Raw genomic sequence first — 15,411 nt, forward strand, 5'->3', positions numbered from 1 at the left:
TATAGTTGATTTACAATGTTGTGTTAGTTTCAGGTGTACAGCAAAGTGAATCAGTTTTATATATACACTTTTTTTTTCATATTCTTTTCCCATATAGGTCATGACAGAGTATTGAGTAGAGTTCCCTGTGCTCTACAGTAGGTTCTTATTAGTTATCTATTTGATGTATAGTACTGTGTGTATGTCAATCCCAATCTCCCAATTTATCCCTCCCCCCTCCAATCTTTAAAATTTTTTTTTTTTAGCATTTGAGATTTTTCAGTTCTCTTTAGTTTGCTTAGAACTGCTATGAATTCGTTTCATTTTCCCTCTTTTGTTTAACATTCTTATTCTTTGAAAGCTTATCAAAATGAGTGCTAACAAAAAAAATGTTTTTTTTAATTATTAGGTCCATATCGCATTTTACCTAAAACGCTACTACTTATATAGGAAACGTTCAATGGATTTCCCCCTCCTTTTTGTCCTGGCTGCAGGAAAACCTTAGCACATAAGGAATGCTGAAAAAATGTTCAAAGGCCATTTGATCCCTGGTTCCGTGTCTGGAAACCTTTCCCCGAAACCACTTTGCTTTCAATGGAGGGAAACTCGGGGGCACTGGGTCCGGGGTTTGTCTGAGTCCCACAAGTTAGAGGGTGCAGGGGTGAGCGAGGTTCACAGGAAGGAAATGGTTCCTCGACAATCAGGGAATGTGCAGTATTCCCGTAACGGGATGTGTCTGCTGGGGCTGCCCCACAGTGATGGGATGCACCAGCCACTTCCTCCACTTTCACATGGTCTGAAAGGAAGTCTTATCCAGCAAGAAACCAAGGCTGAAAAGGAAATCAGTCGGGAATAAAGCAAAGCAAATAAAGACAAGGAAGGGAAAAGACAGAGATGGAAAAGACACGCCAGTCAGAAAAGAGCCTCCACTGTACTTGATGGAACTCCCCATTAAGTACTTTGAGAGGAAGTCACGTGAAATCAAACACACGTACCCTCGTGGCTGTTCAGGAGTCCTTTCTCACGAGAAAGACAAAGACCAAAAAAAAAAAAAAAAATAAAGAAAGAAAGAGAGAGAGGGAGGGAGGGAGGGAGGGAGGAAGGAAGAGAGGAAGATGGAAGGAGAGAAAGAAAGGAAGAAAGGAAGGAGGGAAGAAAGAAGAAACTCAGGTGGAACAGCCGTGGCAGATATCAACTTGATCACTCCGACCTCTAGCTGCACAGAACACGTATATTTGGAGCTCAGGGTCAGCCCAGGACCAGTGAGACTGACCACATAGGACACTCTGTCCAGGGCGTCTTCATGCCTCACGCCTGAGTGTGCAATCAACCACCCGACCTGGGCTTTGGTGATAGGCAGGTGTGACTCAGAGCCACAGGGTGTTCTGAGCGCCTGCCTTTCCGAGCAGCTCCACCTGGGGCTGAAGCTGGTGTGTCCCACCGGCTTTGAGTTGATGGCCACAGAAGGGCCCTGGGCTCCCGTGGACGAAGGAAGGACTGCCCTCCCTCCCACTCCCCTGGATAAGCTCCGCCCTCCCACATGGGGAGCATGCGCAGTGCATGCCCTCCCACAGGGGGCCCTCTGGGATCTTCCTCTCCACTTGCACGCTGTCCACACACACCCCCACACCCCGCCCCACCGCCCTGAGACCTCCGCCACCCCTGGAAGGCGGATGCAGCCAGCAGTGCTTCCATTCCTGCCATCAGCAGAGTCCTGCCTCTGTTCAGGGGTGGGCGGTGCACATCCCAGGCCCCTCCGGCCTCTGCCCCGCCGTCCTCAGGCCACACAGCACCTCTCTGTCCTCTGCGGCAGGATCCACCGCACGGACTGAAGGAGGTTCTGTTTCCTTCCCGGAGTTTGTTGCTGTCCCGTTGGCAGACGCACAGACCTTTCTTTAGGCCCCGCCGAGCCCTGGCGTATAAAGCCGTCTTGTGCAGGGACTCAAAAAGACCATTCCCCCCACCCCCACCCAAAACCACGTGGATGAATGGCAGCTCGTTTACAGACCCCGAGTGAAAAGCACATTTGTTCTTGGACAAGATGTCTGTATGTGATAAACTCAGAGACGTGTATTAATATTTACTTCTCTCCAGAAGTCACGGCCTTAGCTTCTTAGCTAATGCACACAAGCATTAGCTTCCCAATGAATAGAAATAACCGCACAGAATTCCTGCATTATGGCCCTGTCCTGACACAGGATACTCGGATTTTTATCTTCAAGCCATATCAGCAAACAAAGGCTATTGCATCCATCAAGCTCTCAGCCACTGCAGGCACCCTGGACTGTGCACCCTGGGGGGACTCAGGATGGAGAAAAGCAGGATACTGGTCCCAGATAGCTACGGTGCAGATCAAAAGAGTGATTTCCTATCTTTAGCATCTTCCCATCCATAGAAAAGTGCTAAATTCATTAACTTGAGATGTCTGTTTTTCTTTCATTAACAGTAACCTTCCAACTATCTTATTTTTTGTTGCAAAAAAGGCCTCTGTACTCTGGCTCCTCCCTGACCTCTTGGAAGAAGTCCCTCAGAGCCATCTGAGAGGCTACCTCCCTGGCTTAAGTCCTCAGCAAGTCCACGGAATAAAACATAATTCTCAACTCTTAGGCTGTGCATTTTTCTTCAGTCAACAAACACAAATGAAGTTTGAAATCATTGTAGGCACAAAATAAAACCATAGTTTAAGAGTTATTTAGTGAGTCTAGCTATATTTATACTCCTGAGAAATAGGAGAGCCCAGCTCATAAGACCTCGAAATTACCTCCTAAAAGAGAGCAAACCCAAGTGAAACCTCATAATGTTAAGAGAAAAAAAAACTTAGAAAAGAAAAAAGAAATCAAGGCATTAAAAAAAAAGAGGTGCACGTGTGCTGTGTGGATGATTTATCGACACTATTAAAAGGATAAACTGAAATAAGCTTGTCATGGGGCCAAAGTCATTTAAGTAATTACTTCCACTTCCATCAAAATAAACTTATCATTTTTGCAATTACAAAAGCAATTCATTCTCAGCCTGAAAGGCCAGCTTTAAAGCAGCTGCACGCCTCCAACCCGTCACTATCATTTAACAAATTTAAGGCAACCGCGACCATTGCGGTCTGAAGGGGCCCCGTTTTATCTAAAATCTGCATTTCCCCGCAACCGCCGCCACGCCCGCCTCCCGCTCGCTCCCGCGGTCGGCGGGCACGCATTGCGCATACTCCTCCCCTGTACCGCGCCCTCTCCGCGCACAATGTCCAGCCTCCGACTAGCTCCCGGCGGGCACGCACTGCTCATGCTCCACCGACGGGCCTCCCGAGCGCCGCCACTACAGGCATGCACTGCGAATGCCCAACAGACCGGCCAACTAACCCCGCCCATCCCGGCGAGATGGCACCGCGCATGCTTGCACTTCCGCGGACAAAAGGGCACGTCGCTGGTGCGGGCCGCACCCCAAGAAAGCCTAAAAGCTGAAAGACATGGGGTGGGGTGCCCGCCATCCCCCGCCCCCGTCCCCACTCCAGCTCCTGAGCGCTGTCCAGCCCACTGAAACGCCCCGGCACAGCCACGGCTGGAGTCGTGGGCGCCGACGGGCGACGCCGTGATGACGCCACGTGTCACGGTGACGCACGACATAGGCGACCTTCTTTGGGAGCGCAGCCGGCGCGCCCGTTTTGAAGCTGCCCTGAGCTGGGCGGGCCCCGCCGCGGTCCGGCCTTCCGCCTCCGCCGAGCCCCCGAGTCCGCGCAGCCCCTGGGCGGGGCGCCGCCCTACCCCTGACCCATGACCCCGGGCCAGCGACGGCCGCCGGGCAGTTGACTCCACACCGGACCCCGGGCCAGCGACGCCCGCCGGGCCGGCCGCCTTCACCCGGGACCACGGGTCCGGGACCCCCGTGGGGCTCGTCCCCTCTGGCGGCCGTCGCCTGCTACGCGGAGGTCCTTTCAGGCCGGACTTCGGTCCCGGCTCCAGGCACCTGTGCGGGAGGAAGGAGTCCCCCTGGAAGGTGGGTCCGAGCCCCGGAGATGCCGCCCGGCAAAGTCCTGCAGCCCGTCCTGAAGATGAAGGTGGACGAACTCTTCCTGTGCTGGCTCAGCGAGTCCAGCACGCAGGCAATGCTCCAAGACTGCTTGCAGAGGATCAAGATGCCCGGGGGACCCGTGGGGGTCGGGGGAGACGCAGGGCAGCCCGGGCCCCCGTTCGCAGCCCCGGCCCTTGCCTGCAGGCCGCGCGGGTTGGATAGCCCAGGGGCGCCCAGCCTGTCCCCGGCGTCCACCGCTCTCCCCCTGGGAGCCGCCTCTAGTGCCCGGAGTGGACCACCTGTTCGAGGGCCTCGTCGATCCGCAGGGACGAGAGTAGTAAGTTACTCTTCCTTCTAACGCCTGCGGAGGTAACTCGGGTCGCCTGACGTGTAGCTGAGGGTGGCTGAAGATGCTGGAGGAGGGTCAGGCATGAAAGCGCTTGCATGGCTAGTCTCTTCCCTCTGCAAAGTCTCGCACACAGAAAAATGTTGTCTTTGACACATTCCCAAGTTGGGCGTCATTCTGGGACAGCAGTATATTTAATTTTTACAAAAGGTGCTTTTTGATTTTTAATACTGTGTCGGTTAAAAGTAATAAAGCGTCTCCAGGTGTTACGGGAAGACGTATGGTTGGTGCATATCGTACCCCTAGCATACGCCTAAGCCTGAAGGAGTGTGACTGTTCCGTTGGGACTTGATGATAACATTGGAGTGTTTTCGGTTGAGCCCGCATCCGTCCCATCAACAGCACTGAGCATATCAGGAGGAGGGACCTCCTCCATCACTTAGTCTGCTGGTTCCCAGCCACGAAGGGGAGGGTGAGAGGTGGATGTCAGTCCGGAAGGAACTCGTCTGGTTCCAAGTGATTGGAGGGTGTCTGACATGTTCTCACAGAGCAAGGATATTTTCCAGAAAGTGAGCCTCCAAGGAGGATGGGAGGTAGACCCAGAGGCAGCTTGGGAGACCCTGTAGAAACACCCCGAAGGAGGCTTATTTGGATCTGCAGGAACGTGTGTCCTGGGACCCATCCCTGAGTCTGACCGTCTGCAGTGCCCCCACTGACCTGCAGAACCACAGTGTTCCAGAAGGCCTGCCTGAGCCTCCATTGAACTGAGGAGGTGGGGACGTGAGGAGGGCCAGGGCTCAGCAAGATCTCTCTAGCAGTGACAGCCCCCTGCCCGTCCACCCTCAGGCACTCTTCCGCCCTGGGATCCCTCAGGCCTTCTGTGGGGAGCTCCCCACTTTGCCACTAAGTGTGCTCCGGTGACACAGCCTGGCGGACACCGCTGGAAGATGAATTCTTGTGTTTCGTGACCCCATGACTTGGTGTGAGTCCCCTTAGGTCTGGAGATGTCTACAAAAGGTCAGCTCGTGCAAGGAGGGTGACTTGGATGCATGTGAAGAGAATGTGTTTCTGCGCAGCAAGCAGGAAGTCACAGACCTGTGGAAGTTAAGTTCTGTAGGCGTTCACAGCAGGGAGAGGCCATTCCTCTCCGTCTGGAGGGATGGGGCGTGGAGGAAGTGAGCTGTGGGACTAGGGGGTGCCCTGAATTGGGGGAGGGCGCCTGGGGGGGGAGGAGACGTGGGGGGGTGGCTATGTTCCAAGTGTGAGGACCAGATGTTTATGCTCAGAGCCGCCGCACGGCAGGCTGCTGCATCTGGGCCGCGCCAGCCGGATTGGGATTGAGCCAGAAGCAGAGCTCAGGGCTGGGTAATCTCTCTGCCTCTGTGGCCGGCTGCTGGGCTTCCCGAGGGCAGCGACATGGCGGGAGTGGTGTTTCCCCAACCCCACGTTATCGCATTGCCCTGCGCTGCATGGGGCCGGCAGAGAGATGAGCTTCTGCCTGGAGGGGTGGGGCGTGGCCTGGGGGGGCGTGGTCAGGATGGAAAGGGGGTGAATGAAAGGAAGTGCTGACGGAGGTGGGGTGAGACTGAAGACCCCTCCTCTGGCCTGTGGTTTTCATGACCAGATACAGCAAGTCAGCACGAGAAACCGGTTTTGAGGGAAAACAGAATGACTTTCTCTTAGTCGTCCCAAGAGTGTTCAAAAAGTGATGATGGACCTTGCCTGGTACTTGAAGGTGACTTTAAGCACATCTCGGTGTATTTGGAATTTATGGCGCGCTTCACTTGGATTTCGAGCAGCGAGTAACCCAAAAGGATGTTTCTCATTCGGACAAAATGATAAGAGCTCTTTTGCCCCAAGAAGTGGATAATTAATTTCAGAAAAACGTTCATACGTAAAGTGCTGTGAGGAAAGCTCTGAACCTTTTTTTCTTTAACAACTAATAGGAAGCAAGTAAGACTCACGTGAGGCCCTCACCCATGGGAGCGGTGGGGAGGAGGCTGGGTCCTGGCGCTCCCCGCAGAGCCCAGGACACCTCAGAGCCCTGGGAGTGACAGGCAACAATCCGCCCTCGCCCACCCTGGGGACCAGACGCCTGAGGTCAGGGGTCCCAGGGCCGCGCTCCCTCCAGGGGCTCCGGGGGAGGGTCCCTCCCGCCTCTTCCGGCTTCCGGGGGCTCCAGGCGTCCCTGGGCTCGTGGCCGCGTCCCTCCCGTCTCTGCCTCTGTCTTCCCGGGGCTTCTCCTCTGTGTCTGGGTCTCTCGCCTTCTGTGTCTTAGAAGGACCCTGTCATTGGATGTAGCGCCACCCTCCTCCAGGAGGACCTCAGCTCAGATCTTTGACTTTATCCCATCTGCAAAGACCCTGGGCACTGTCCCTCCCCCTTCACTGCTGTGCCTCCTCTCCCCACTTGCCATCGCCATCGGAAGCGAAGGGCTCTGTTTTATCTCTCTGCCGCCTGCTGCGTCCCGGGTGCCTGGACACACTCAGACCTCCACGGTGGGTTTGCTGAGGGGTGCGCGTGTCGGCTGACCCCCCAGCCCAGCGGCAGCTGAGCCCCTCCCTGAGTGTGGAAGTAGAGGTGTCAGGGAAAGGGAGGGGCTTGTTCTTAACCCTTGATTTTTGAAAAGTCCAGTTTGTGGGGGGTTAGTTTACATACAGCGAATGGTGCCTATAGGTGTGCGGGACGGTCGTCACACTCACTCACGTGTGAACACGCCGAGGAGCAGAGCGCTTCCTGCCCCCAGGGCCCCGTGCCCCTTGCCCCAGGCAGCCACTCCCGCTCCCAGGATCTGTCTGAGGTGCTGCGCAGCCTGCGCTTCCCTCTCCCTGCCGAGTAGGATCCCGTCGCGTGGATGGACCACAGCCTGATTGTCACTTCAGCACTGGGGGCCACTCGAGCTGTTTCTGTGTGTGCTTCTCATGAATGAAGCTGCTGAGAACCTCGTGTGGACAGGTGTTTGCGTCTCTCTCGGATGAATGACCTTGGAGTGGAATTGCTGGGCTGTGCGCTGTGTGTGTGTTTAACTTAAAAAACAGAACAAAACTGAAAAGCCTCCAAATCCCCTACACTGTTCTGAGGCAGGTGTCACGTCCCGTTTCCCCAGCCGTGCGTGCGGGTCCTCGTCCACGCCTCCCCGGCACTGGCTGTCCTTAGACTTCTACTTCAGCCGTCCTGGCGGGCGTGTTGTGTGTCATGGTTTTACCTGCATTTCCCTGTTTTCTGGTGACAGCGAGCATCTTTTCAGGACTTATCAGCCATTGTGCGCCGCCTGTCCAAATCTTCTGCCCATTTTGAAAACGGGGTATTTCTCTGTCGTTGAGTCGTAAGGGCTCTTTATGTGGAATCTGGATGCAGCTCCTTTATGAGACACGTTTCCACATATTTCTCTTCAGTCTGTGGCCTGTTTTGTCATTTGTTTAACATGTGTTTTGAAAGCAAAAGCTGTTACTTTTTTGATTCTTTCAATTTTATTCTTTTATGGTTCTTATTTATTACATCCAATCAACGAAATATGTGCCTATCCCAAGCTCTCAGGGTTATCTGCTCTTTTCCTTCTAAAAGCTTCCTGGTTTTCACTTTTGCATTTAAACTTCTGATCCGTTTCATAAGTTTCTGCGTGTGGTGTAAGATATCCAGGTACACAGCAGTTTTGAAATCTCTCCTTTTCCCATTGAGTTGCATTGTCTGAAATCAATTGGCCGTATGCGTCTGGGTCTATTTTCTCATCCCTAACCCACTGATCTGTTTGTGTTCTCACTCTGGGGCGCTTTGTAGACTAACATGTGGAAAGTGGGTGGTGTACGGCCAACTCTGTTCTCTTAAAACAGCTCTAGCTATGCTGACATTCGCATTTCCACCTAACATTGAGAATCAGCTTATGAACTTGTACGGAAAGGGCCTATTGGCATTTTGATCGGGATTGCATTGAATCTGTAGATCAGCTGGGTGTAACTGATGCCCCCGAACAGCTGAGTTTTCCAGCCCGTGAACTCTGGGTGTTTCTCCGTTTACTTACGTGCCCCATAGTTTCTCTCAGCAATGTTGTGTGCACACAGGTGTCACACCTCCTTGGTTAAATTTATTATCCATCTATTTAGATCTGTCTCTGCAGCTGTTTTGTAGTTTTGGGGGTATCCAGTTAACCGTTGATTCCCTCAGGACATGTGACCATGTTCTAGGTTAGAAGTGCGTTCCTTGGAGACACGCTCGTGTGTATGTGCAGATGCGTGTACACACAGCAGGCACGTGTGTTTACTTTGACGCATCCTTAGATTTTCCTGCAGATGTGTTGGAGACAGAAAGGGCCTGGAAGTCCTCGGAGCAGAAGGTCAGGATCCTGAGAGCGTTTCCTGGGAGCCTTGAGTTTGCCCAGTGACCGTGACTTCACAGAGGGGCTGAGCTTGGCCATGTTCCATTCTGTGGATCTCTTAGTGAAGAACGATTTCTGGTTTTCGTAGTTGGCATCAACGAGAATCTTTGTGCAGGAAGGAGGGGAAATACTGAGAACTTTTTATCACTGGTCAAGAGTTTGCCACATTGAAGTGGCACAAAGCTAGACGCCCTCCGTTCTCTTCCTGATGAGTGGAACCAGGAGGTTTCTCAGGATTGTGGTGGGGTGTGTGTGAGTGCTCTTGTCCTGTCCCCTCGGGCCTCCCAAACAGGGCCCCGCGCCCGCAGCCTGCATGCGCCACCAACGGCGCCTCACTCTGGTACCCGGCGTCCACCGGGCGCTGCCTGGGCCGCCACAGACAGGGCTGCGTGAGGAGCCTGAGGGCCCTGAGATGCAGATTGGCCACAGCCCACCCCCAGCGATGGTGGGTATCGCCTCGCCCCCAAGTCCTCAGCTTCCCCAAAGCTGCCTGTGGGCCCCCCGTGGACCAGCTTCCCCAGGCCTTGTCCAGGCTGCTGGGTCGAAAGGGGCTGACTTGAGGCTCGGCCACTGGATGGCCACTGTGGCCCGGGGGGGACACTACATGGCCGAACCCAGTCCAGGGCAGCACCGGTTCAGTCCTGGCTTAGTCCTGGTTCAGGAGCCATGTTTGATTCCTTGCTCTGGGGTCCTGGTTCAACCTGGTCCATTCCTGGTTCAGGGCCCTTGTCTGGTCGGGTTCAGGAGGCCTGGTTCAGTCCTGGTTCAGAGGCTCTGGCTGAGTCTTGGTTCAGGGGCCCTGGTTCAGTGCTGGTTCAGGGGCCCTGGTTCAGTGCTGGTTCAGGGGCCCTGGTTCAGTGCTGGTTCAGGGGCCCTGGTTCAGTGCTGGTTCAGGGTTCCTGGTTCAGTCCTGGTTCAGGGTTCCTGGTTCAGAGTTCCTGGTTCAGTTGCTTGTCCAGTCCTGGTCAGGAGTCCTGGATCAGTTTTGGTTTAGGAGCCCTGGTTCAAGTTCTGGTTCAGGAGATCTGGCCCAGGGCTCTGGTTCAGCCCTGGTTTGGGCCCTGCTTCAGTGGTCCTGGCTGAGTCTTGTTTCAGTCCTGGTTCAGGAGGGTGCTGGAGCTGAAGCCAGGGGTATCTCCATGGGTTCCCCATATAGCAGGTACCTTCAGCCTGGGTCTTTATTATCCCCAGGGCCCCGCAAAGGCAGAACACATCCATCACACTGCCCCATGTTGGATGGGACCTTTGAATGGGGCTTGTAGGGGGGCAGAATCAGGGCCCTCCCCACCCCAGAGGACTCACCCGCAGAGTCGCCGGTGGTGTGTGCCCGCAGGGGGAGTCCTCGTGGCGGCGCCTCAGAGCCCAGGGCCTCAGGAGCTGGGTTAGTGACTGTCTAGAGCAGAGCTGTGTACCACCCCTCACCCCTGTTTGTGACAGCATTGCCTAGGATTTACACTTGTTTCTTTGTTTATTTTTGTTTTTACTTTACACTTGTTTCTTTGGAGCATTCATTTTTCAGCACTCTAGGCAGTAGTACTGTGCGGGTCTCAGGTCAGACTCAGCGGGTCTTTCAGACCCTTGAAGGGCAGTTTGGGAACAGGTCCACAGCAGAGAGTGCTGTGGGAGCCTCTGTGAGTGTTGTGACCTGGTGACCTGCTTGGCGGAGCTGATGACATCCTTCAGGAGGGCCCTGGGGACGGATGGATGAAGAGACAGATGAGACGGTCTTTGGGACAGGTGGACCGTGGATGGGAGAGTCCTGAGACTGGATGGATGTGTGGGTGTCCTGGGGACAGCTGGACAGGTGGAAGGGAGGCCCGTGAAAACAGTTGCTGAGCCCTTTTCCAGAATTCCAGTTTCGGGGGCAGCGGTGGTGGTGGAATTTGTGTCTCTACCCCGTTCCAGGGTCTGCTGCTGGGAACCCCTGGGAGGACCCGTGCTCGGAGCAGTGGAGGCAGTCAGTCAGTGCAGGGGATGGGGGTGCTCTGAGGAGGCACTTCGGACCCCGCAGCAGGGGCCCTGCCGTCTACACAGTCTTCACCTTGGCCCGGAAGCGGTGTCGCCGAGGGAAGCGCGGCTGGAGGGGCCGGCGCGTGTGACTGCGGCGGGAGCTGGGCCCACGTGTGCGCGTGTGCACCACTTCCGGTCCGCGTGGTTAGGACAGGACCGGGGGTGCCAGACCGCGTCGCATCGGCTCCCTGCGGGGAAGCTGCGGAGCAGGGGCTCTGGGCGCTCGGAGCCGCTGTACTCACACCACGGGCAGGCCTGCAGGGGGGCCACGGCGGAGGCGTCCGTGCTTTCGGAAATACGTCCGTGGTGTTCCCACGTGGGAACGTTTCTGTCCGAGTGACCCTGTGCCGTTTCTGGAGTCTGTGCTTTTCAGGATTAGGTGGAAGTTGAGCTGCCGGTGCCCCGAGACCAGCTGTCAGCACAGAGCCTGGGGGGCCAGTGAGTGTGTCGGTCTGCGGCCACAGCACCACTGCTCACCCGACGGCCGCGTACGCCACGTTTCTGGTTGTTGCAGTTGGGGGAGGGGCCCTGGCATCTGGGGTGGAGACCAGGGCTGCCCCCGCCACCCCCTGCCCCGCAGACAGTCGTCCACCCCGCCATGCGCACAGCACCGAGGCCGAGGTCTGCTCGGGAGGCCCACTGGCCGGTCCCTTCACGATGTCACCTCCTTGCCCCGGGCTGCAGTGTCCTGACAGCACAGAGCCAGCAGACCCTGCGGTGGGTCAGAGGTCAGACCCCGCTGTCATGGCTCCCTGTTTGCCTGCTCTTAACAGCGTGGTTAGGCTCGGGTGTCCAGGAAGGCGCAGTCCCACAGGAAGCCTGTCCACGCAAACGTGTTCAGGGGTACGTTTGTGTGCTGAAGAACACTTCGTATCCCCACACGGGCTGTTGGTACGAACGTGTGTGTAATTAGACCGGGATGAAAGGAGGAGGTTTCGGGAGCGGCGTGGATCAGTCTTCTGGGCAGAGTTCGCGTTTCAGGGGCCGGGTGCAACCGTTCTGGGTCCCCACCAGGGGAAGGCGGCAGGGTCCCCGTGGATGCTCCCCCACACCTGCCGGGGCCAGAGTGGTGGTTGTCTCGCATGGCGGGGGTCGGGGACAGCATTTGGGCCTGGGAACTGCTCCCGGGCTGTGCTGCGTGTCCTGCCAGCCTGACCACCCACCGTGCACCTCTTCATCCCCTGGAGCCACCTGCTTCCCGCTTCCCGACTGTCTGCGCTGCAGCCCCGGGGAGGTGATGCGGGGCCTTCCCTGCTCCTTGCCTCTTGCAGGTGCCCCATCAGTGGTCCTGGAAGAAGGAAGCACCTTTGCAAGGCCGTGCTGGAAGGGAGAGTGAGGACGCGTGGTGCACGGGTCCCTGAGGATCCCCGGGGCCCCAGGAGAAGGGACGCAGGGGGGCCCTGGAGGACGCTTGCTGGGGAGGATGGCAGAGCTCTGGGGGTGGCACCAGCACTCAGCTGGGCACCCGGGCGGGGGTCAGGGGCAACGGAACGGGGCTCCTCAGGATACAGAGGACAGGGGCTGAGGGGAGGGTCCGGGGGCTCACGAGGAGGTGGGTGCAGTGTCTCCAGGAGGACGTGGGTGCAGCGTCTCCATGAGGAGGTGGGGGGCAGCTGCTGGTCCTTGGACTTGCGGGGCTGCCTGTGGCAGACAGGGGTCCTCTCAGGCCTGCAGCTGCAGGGCTCTGTTGGCGCCCTGGGTGGAGGTCCTGGACCTCCACCTCTATCTGCGTCTCCCTGGCTGTGACATGGGCTTCTCCAGCTGCCACAGAGCGGCTGGGAAGTGCCGTTCCCCATGTGTCATCCGCGTCTCCGCTTTGAAGCGGGGTGGCCTGGCGTCGGTAGCGTCCTGTGCTGAAGGGTGCTGCAGGTCACCGGGCTGTGCAGAGGTGCGACAGACCGTCCAGGGCGGTGCTGTAGTGTCCCTCTGGCTGGCCGAGAGTGGATGGCTTAGTTTTGGAGATGCGGTGCCTTCCCATTTAGGGTTCCAAGGACGTTAATAGTTGTGCACAAACCCTCCCCCGCCTTAGCCACCCCCTGAGGCAGCCAGGGCGCGCAGCAACGTCCATGCAGTCCGAGGTCCCCTCTGCAACTGCAGGCAGACTTTTACCAGCTGCGTTCTCGTGTCCTTCATCCCATAAAGCTCACCGAGTTCAGGCGCGTGCTTCTGCACCTCGTCTCCTTGCTGAGCACTGCTCCCTGAGCGGGGGTGCCTCGTGTTGTGTCTGCTGGACCCTGGGCCTGTCCCGGGCTTTGAGCTCACGGGTACTCGTGCTGAGCACATTCGCCTGTGAGTCCTCGTGAGGACCATGTCTCCACTCACCTTAGGGACAGGCCTAAGGAGGGATCGCTGGTTTTATGGCACCTGTGCATTTTGCTGTTTAAGAGCCTGTCAAATTGCCTTCCAAAGGGGCTGCGCGGTGGCTGTTCCTGCCCCATCCTGACCAGCCCTGGCTATCGCCAGGCCCCTGACCTGCCCCGCTCTGGAATGTGGGCCTCTGGGGGCACCTCTGCGGCTTTATCTGCATTTCCCTGGTGACGGTGATGTTGGGCTTTTTTGCTGAAGTGTCCATTCAGAGCCTCTACCATTTTCCCCACTGGGTTGTTGGTTTTCTCATTCAGTTGGTAAGTCCTGTGTGTATGTTGGATGCAACTCCTTTATCATGTACAGGATCTGCAAATTGTCTTCCTAGTGAATGACTTCTCTTATGTTCCATTTCTTCTACCTCTTTTATCAAGGTATAATTGACACGCAGCACTTCATAAGTTTGTGTACAGCGTAATATTTAGACTCATGTAATCGTGAGATGCTGACCACGATAAGTATAGTTCGTTATCTCGTATAGATACAACATTAAAGATATATTAGAAAAAGATACCTTTTCTTTTGTTGTGCTGAGAACTCCTAGGAGTTACTCTTAACACCTCCCATATGTAGCAGTGCTAATTATTTTTACCATGTTGTGCATTGCATCCCTAGTACACATGTATCCCCTAACTGGAAGTTTGTATCTTTTGACCTCCTCATTCAATTCCCTCCTCACACCCGCACTTCCTCTAGTAAGGAACCTGATCTCTTTTGCTATGAGTGTTTGTTTTGAAGTATGATTGACCTATAAAACTATGTTCTTGTTCTACAAGATAGTGATTTGGTATTTCTATACATTTCAATGAATCTAGTAATGATATGTCACCATACAAAGATGTTACATAGGGGCTTCCCTGGTGGCGCGGTGGTTGGGAGTCCGCCTGCCGATGCAGGGGACACGGATTCGTGCCCCGGTCCGGGAAGATCCCACATGCCACGGACCGGCTGGGCCCGTGAGCCATGGCCGCTGGGCCTGCGCATCCGGAGCCTGTGCTCTGCAACGGGAGAGGCCACAGCAGTGAGAGGCCCGCGTACCGCAAAAAAAAAAAGGAAAAAAAACAAAAAAGATGTTACATAATTACTGTTTCCCACACCGTACATTTATACCCCTGACTCATTTATTTTGCAACTGGAAGTCTGTGTCTCAGTCTCCTTCACCTTCTCTTATATTCTTATTAGTGTTTTCTGAAGCAGAAAAGTTTTAAATTTTGACGAGGTCCAATTTATTACTTATTTGATGTTCCCAGAAGTATAGTCCATAATCTAAACAATCTTTGTCATACCCTGGGGCAGATAGGTGTTCTCCTGTGTCTTCTCTAGAACTTTTCCCAATTTCGCTTCTATGCTTGGACTTACGGTCTTGTTCAGGTTAATTTCTATGTGTGGTCTGAGGTAAGTTTCGAAGCGTGCTTTTTTGTGCGTGATTACTCAATTGCTGCGGCGTCGCTTTCTGAAATGATTTCCCATTGAATTGTGCCGGCGCCTTTGCCGGAAGTCCCGTGTCCGCAGGTGTCTGGGTTGGTTCCTGGACCTTCTGTCCCGCGCCTGTGAGCACCTGTGTGCGCACTGCAGGTCGCCCGTATTCTGGTGAGCTGAAACCAGCACCCTGCCCGCCCCGGTGCACGACTGTTGGGATGGCTTTTCTGGGTGCTTTTTGCTTCCGTAGACTTTTAGAATCATGGTGCCAAGTTCTACACAAAAAGGCCATGTGGTCTGCAGACCCTGTGGGGCAGTGGCCGCCCGGCAGTGCGGGTCACCCGCCATGGAGGCTCCCGTCCTTGTCCGCAGGGTTTCTGGCTGGGAGGGCGGGTCTACGGTGCCTCCCCTAGACGAGTCGCTGGGGCGTTTGTTCCTTGTGGTGCTGCTGGGAGTGGAACTGTCTTCCCATCACCTCCACATGCCGACTTCCGACAGCCGTGCACTTGAGTCCCCACCCTGTGATGTCGCTGACCCGCTGATCAGTTCTGCGGTCAGTAGATGCTCGAGGACTCTGCACCAGGGTCGTGCTGGCGTGAGGGACAGCTGTCCCGCGTCACCCCTCCCGGCCGGCGTGCCTGGGACTTTCCTTCCTGCCCGACACTTCAGCTGGGGTCTCGGGGCCTGGTCAGGGGTCAGCACTGAGAGCGGAGGTGCTCGATTTGTCCCGGCTCAGCCAGAAAGCATCCCGTCTTCCTCAGGATGATATAGATACAGGTGTTTTCATAACGCCCTTCGCAGGTTGAGGAAGGTACCCTGTATGTTTAGTTGGTTGGGAACTGTTAACGTGAATGGGTGTTGAATCTTGTCCAATTCTTTATGATCACGTGATGTTTTCTCACTTGATCTGTGGGTGTTAACC

At 55.5% G+C, this 15,411-nt stretch overlaps 1 protein-coding gene across 5 annotated transcripts in view; it reads left to right on the top strand.

Moving 5' to 3' along the window:
- The first annotated feature begins 3,385 nt into the window (after positions 1 to 3,385).
- Positions 3,386 to 15,411, top strand: part of PPP2R3B (protein phosphatase 2 regulatory subunit B''beta) — a 53,521-nt gene continuing 41,495 nt past the window's right edge. For 2 of the 5 annotated variants that reach the window (XR_004524687.2, XM_033850204.2), the window contains exon 1: positions 3,391 to 4,315. Coding sequence is in view for 4 of the 5 variants with exons in the window: in XM_033850204.2 (XP_033706095.1) it covers positions 3,983 to 4,315 (333 nt within the window). In the remaining variant the exon portion in view is untranslated. Of the gene's footprint in view, positions 4,316 to 15,411 lie in introns of all 5 variants that reach the window. The other 3 variants (XM_033850206.2, XM_073799758.1, XM_033850205.2) reach the window with 3 other exon arrangements.

This window comes from Tursiops truncatus, chromosome Y, assembly GCF_011762595.2.
Source record: "Tursiops truncatus isolate mTurTru1 chromosome Y, mTurTru1.mat.Y, whole genome shotgun sequence".
In the NCBI taxonomy this organism is placed as follows: Eukaryota; Metazoa; Chordata; class Mammalia; order Artiodactyla; family Delphinidae; genus Tursiops; species Tursiops truncatus.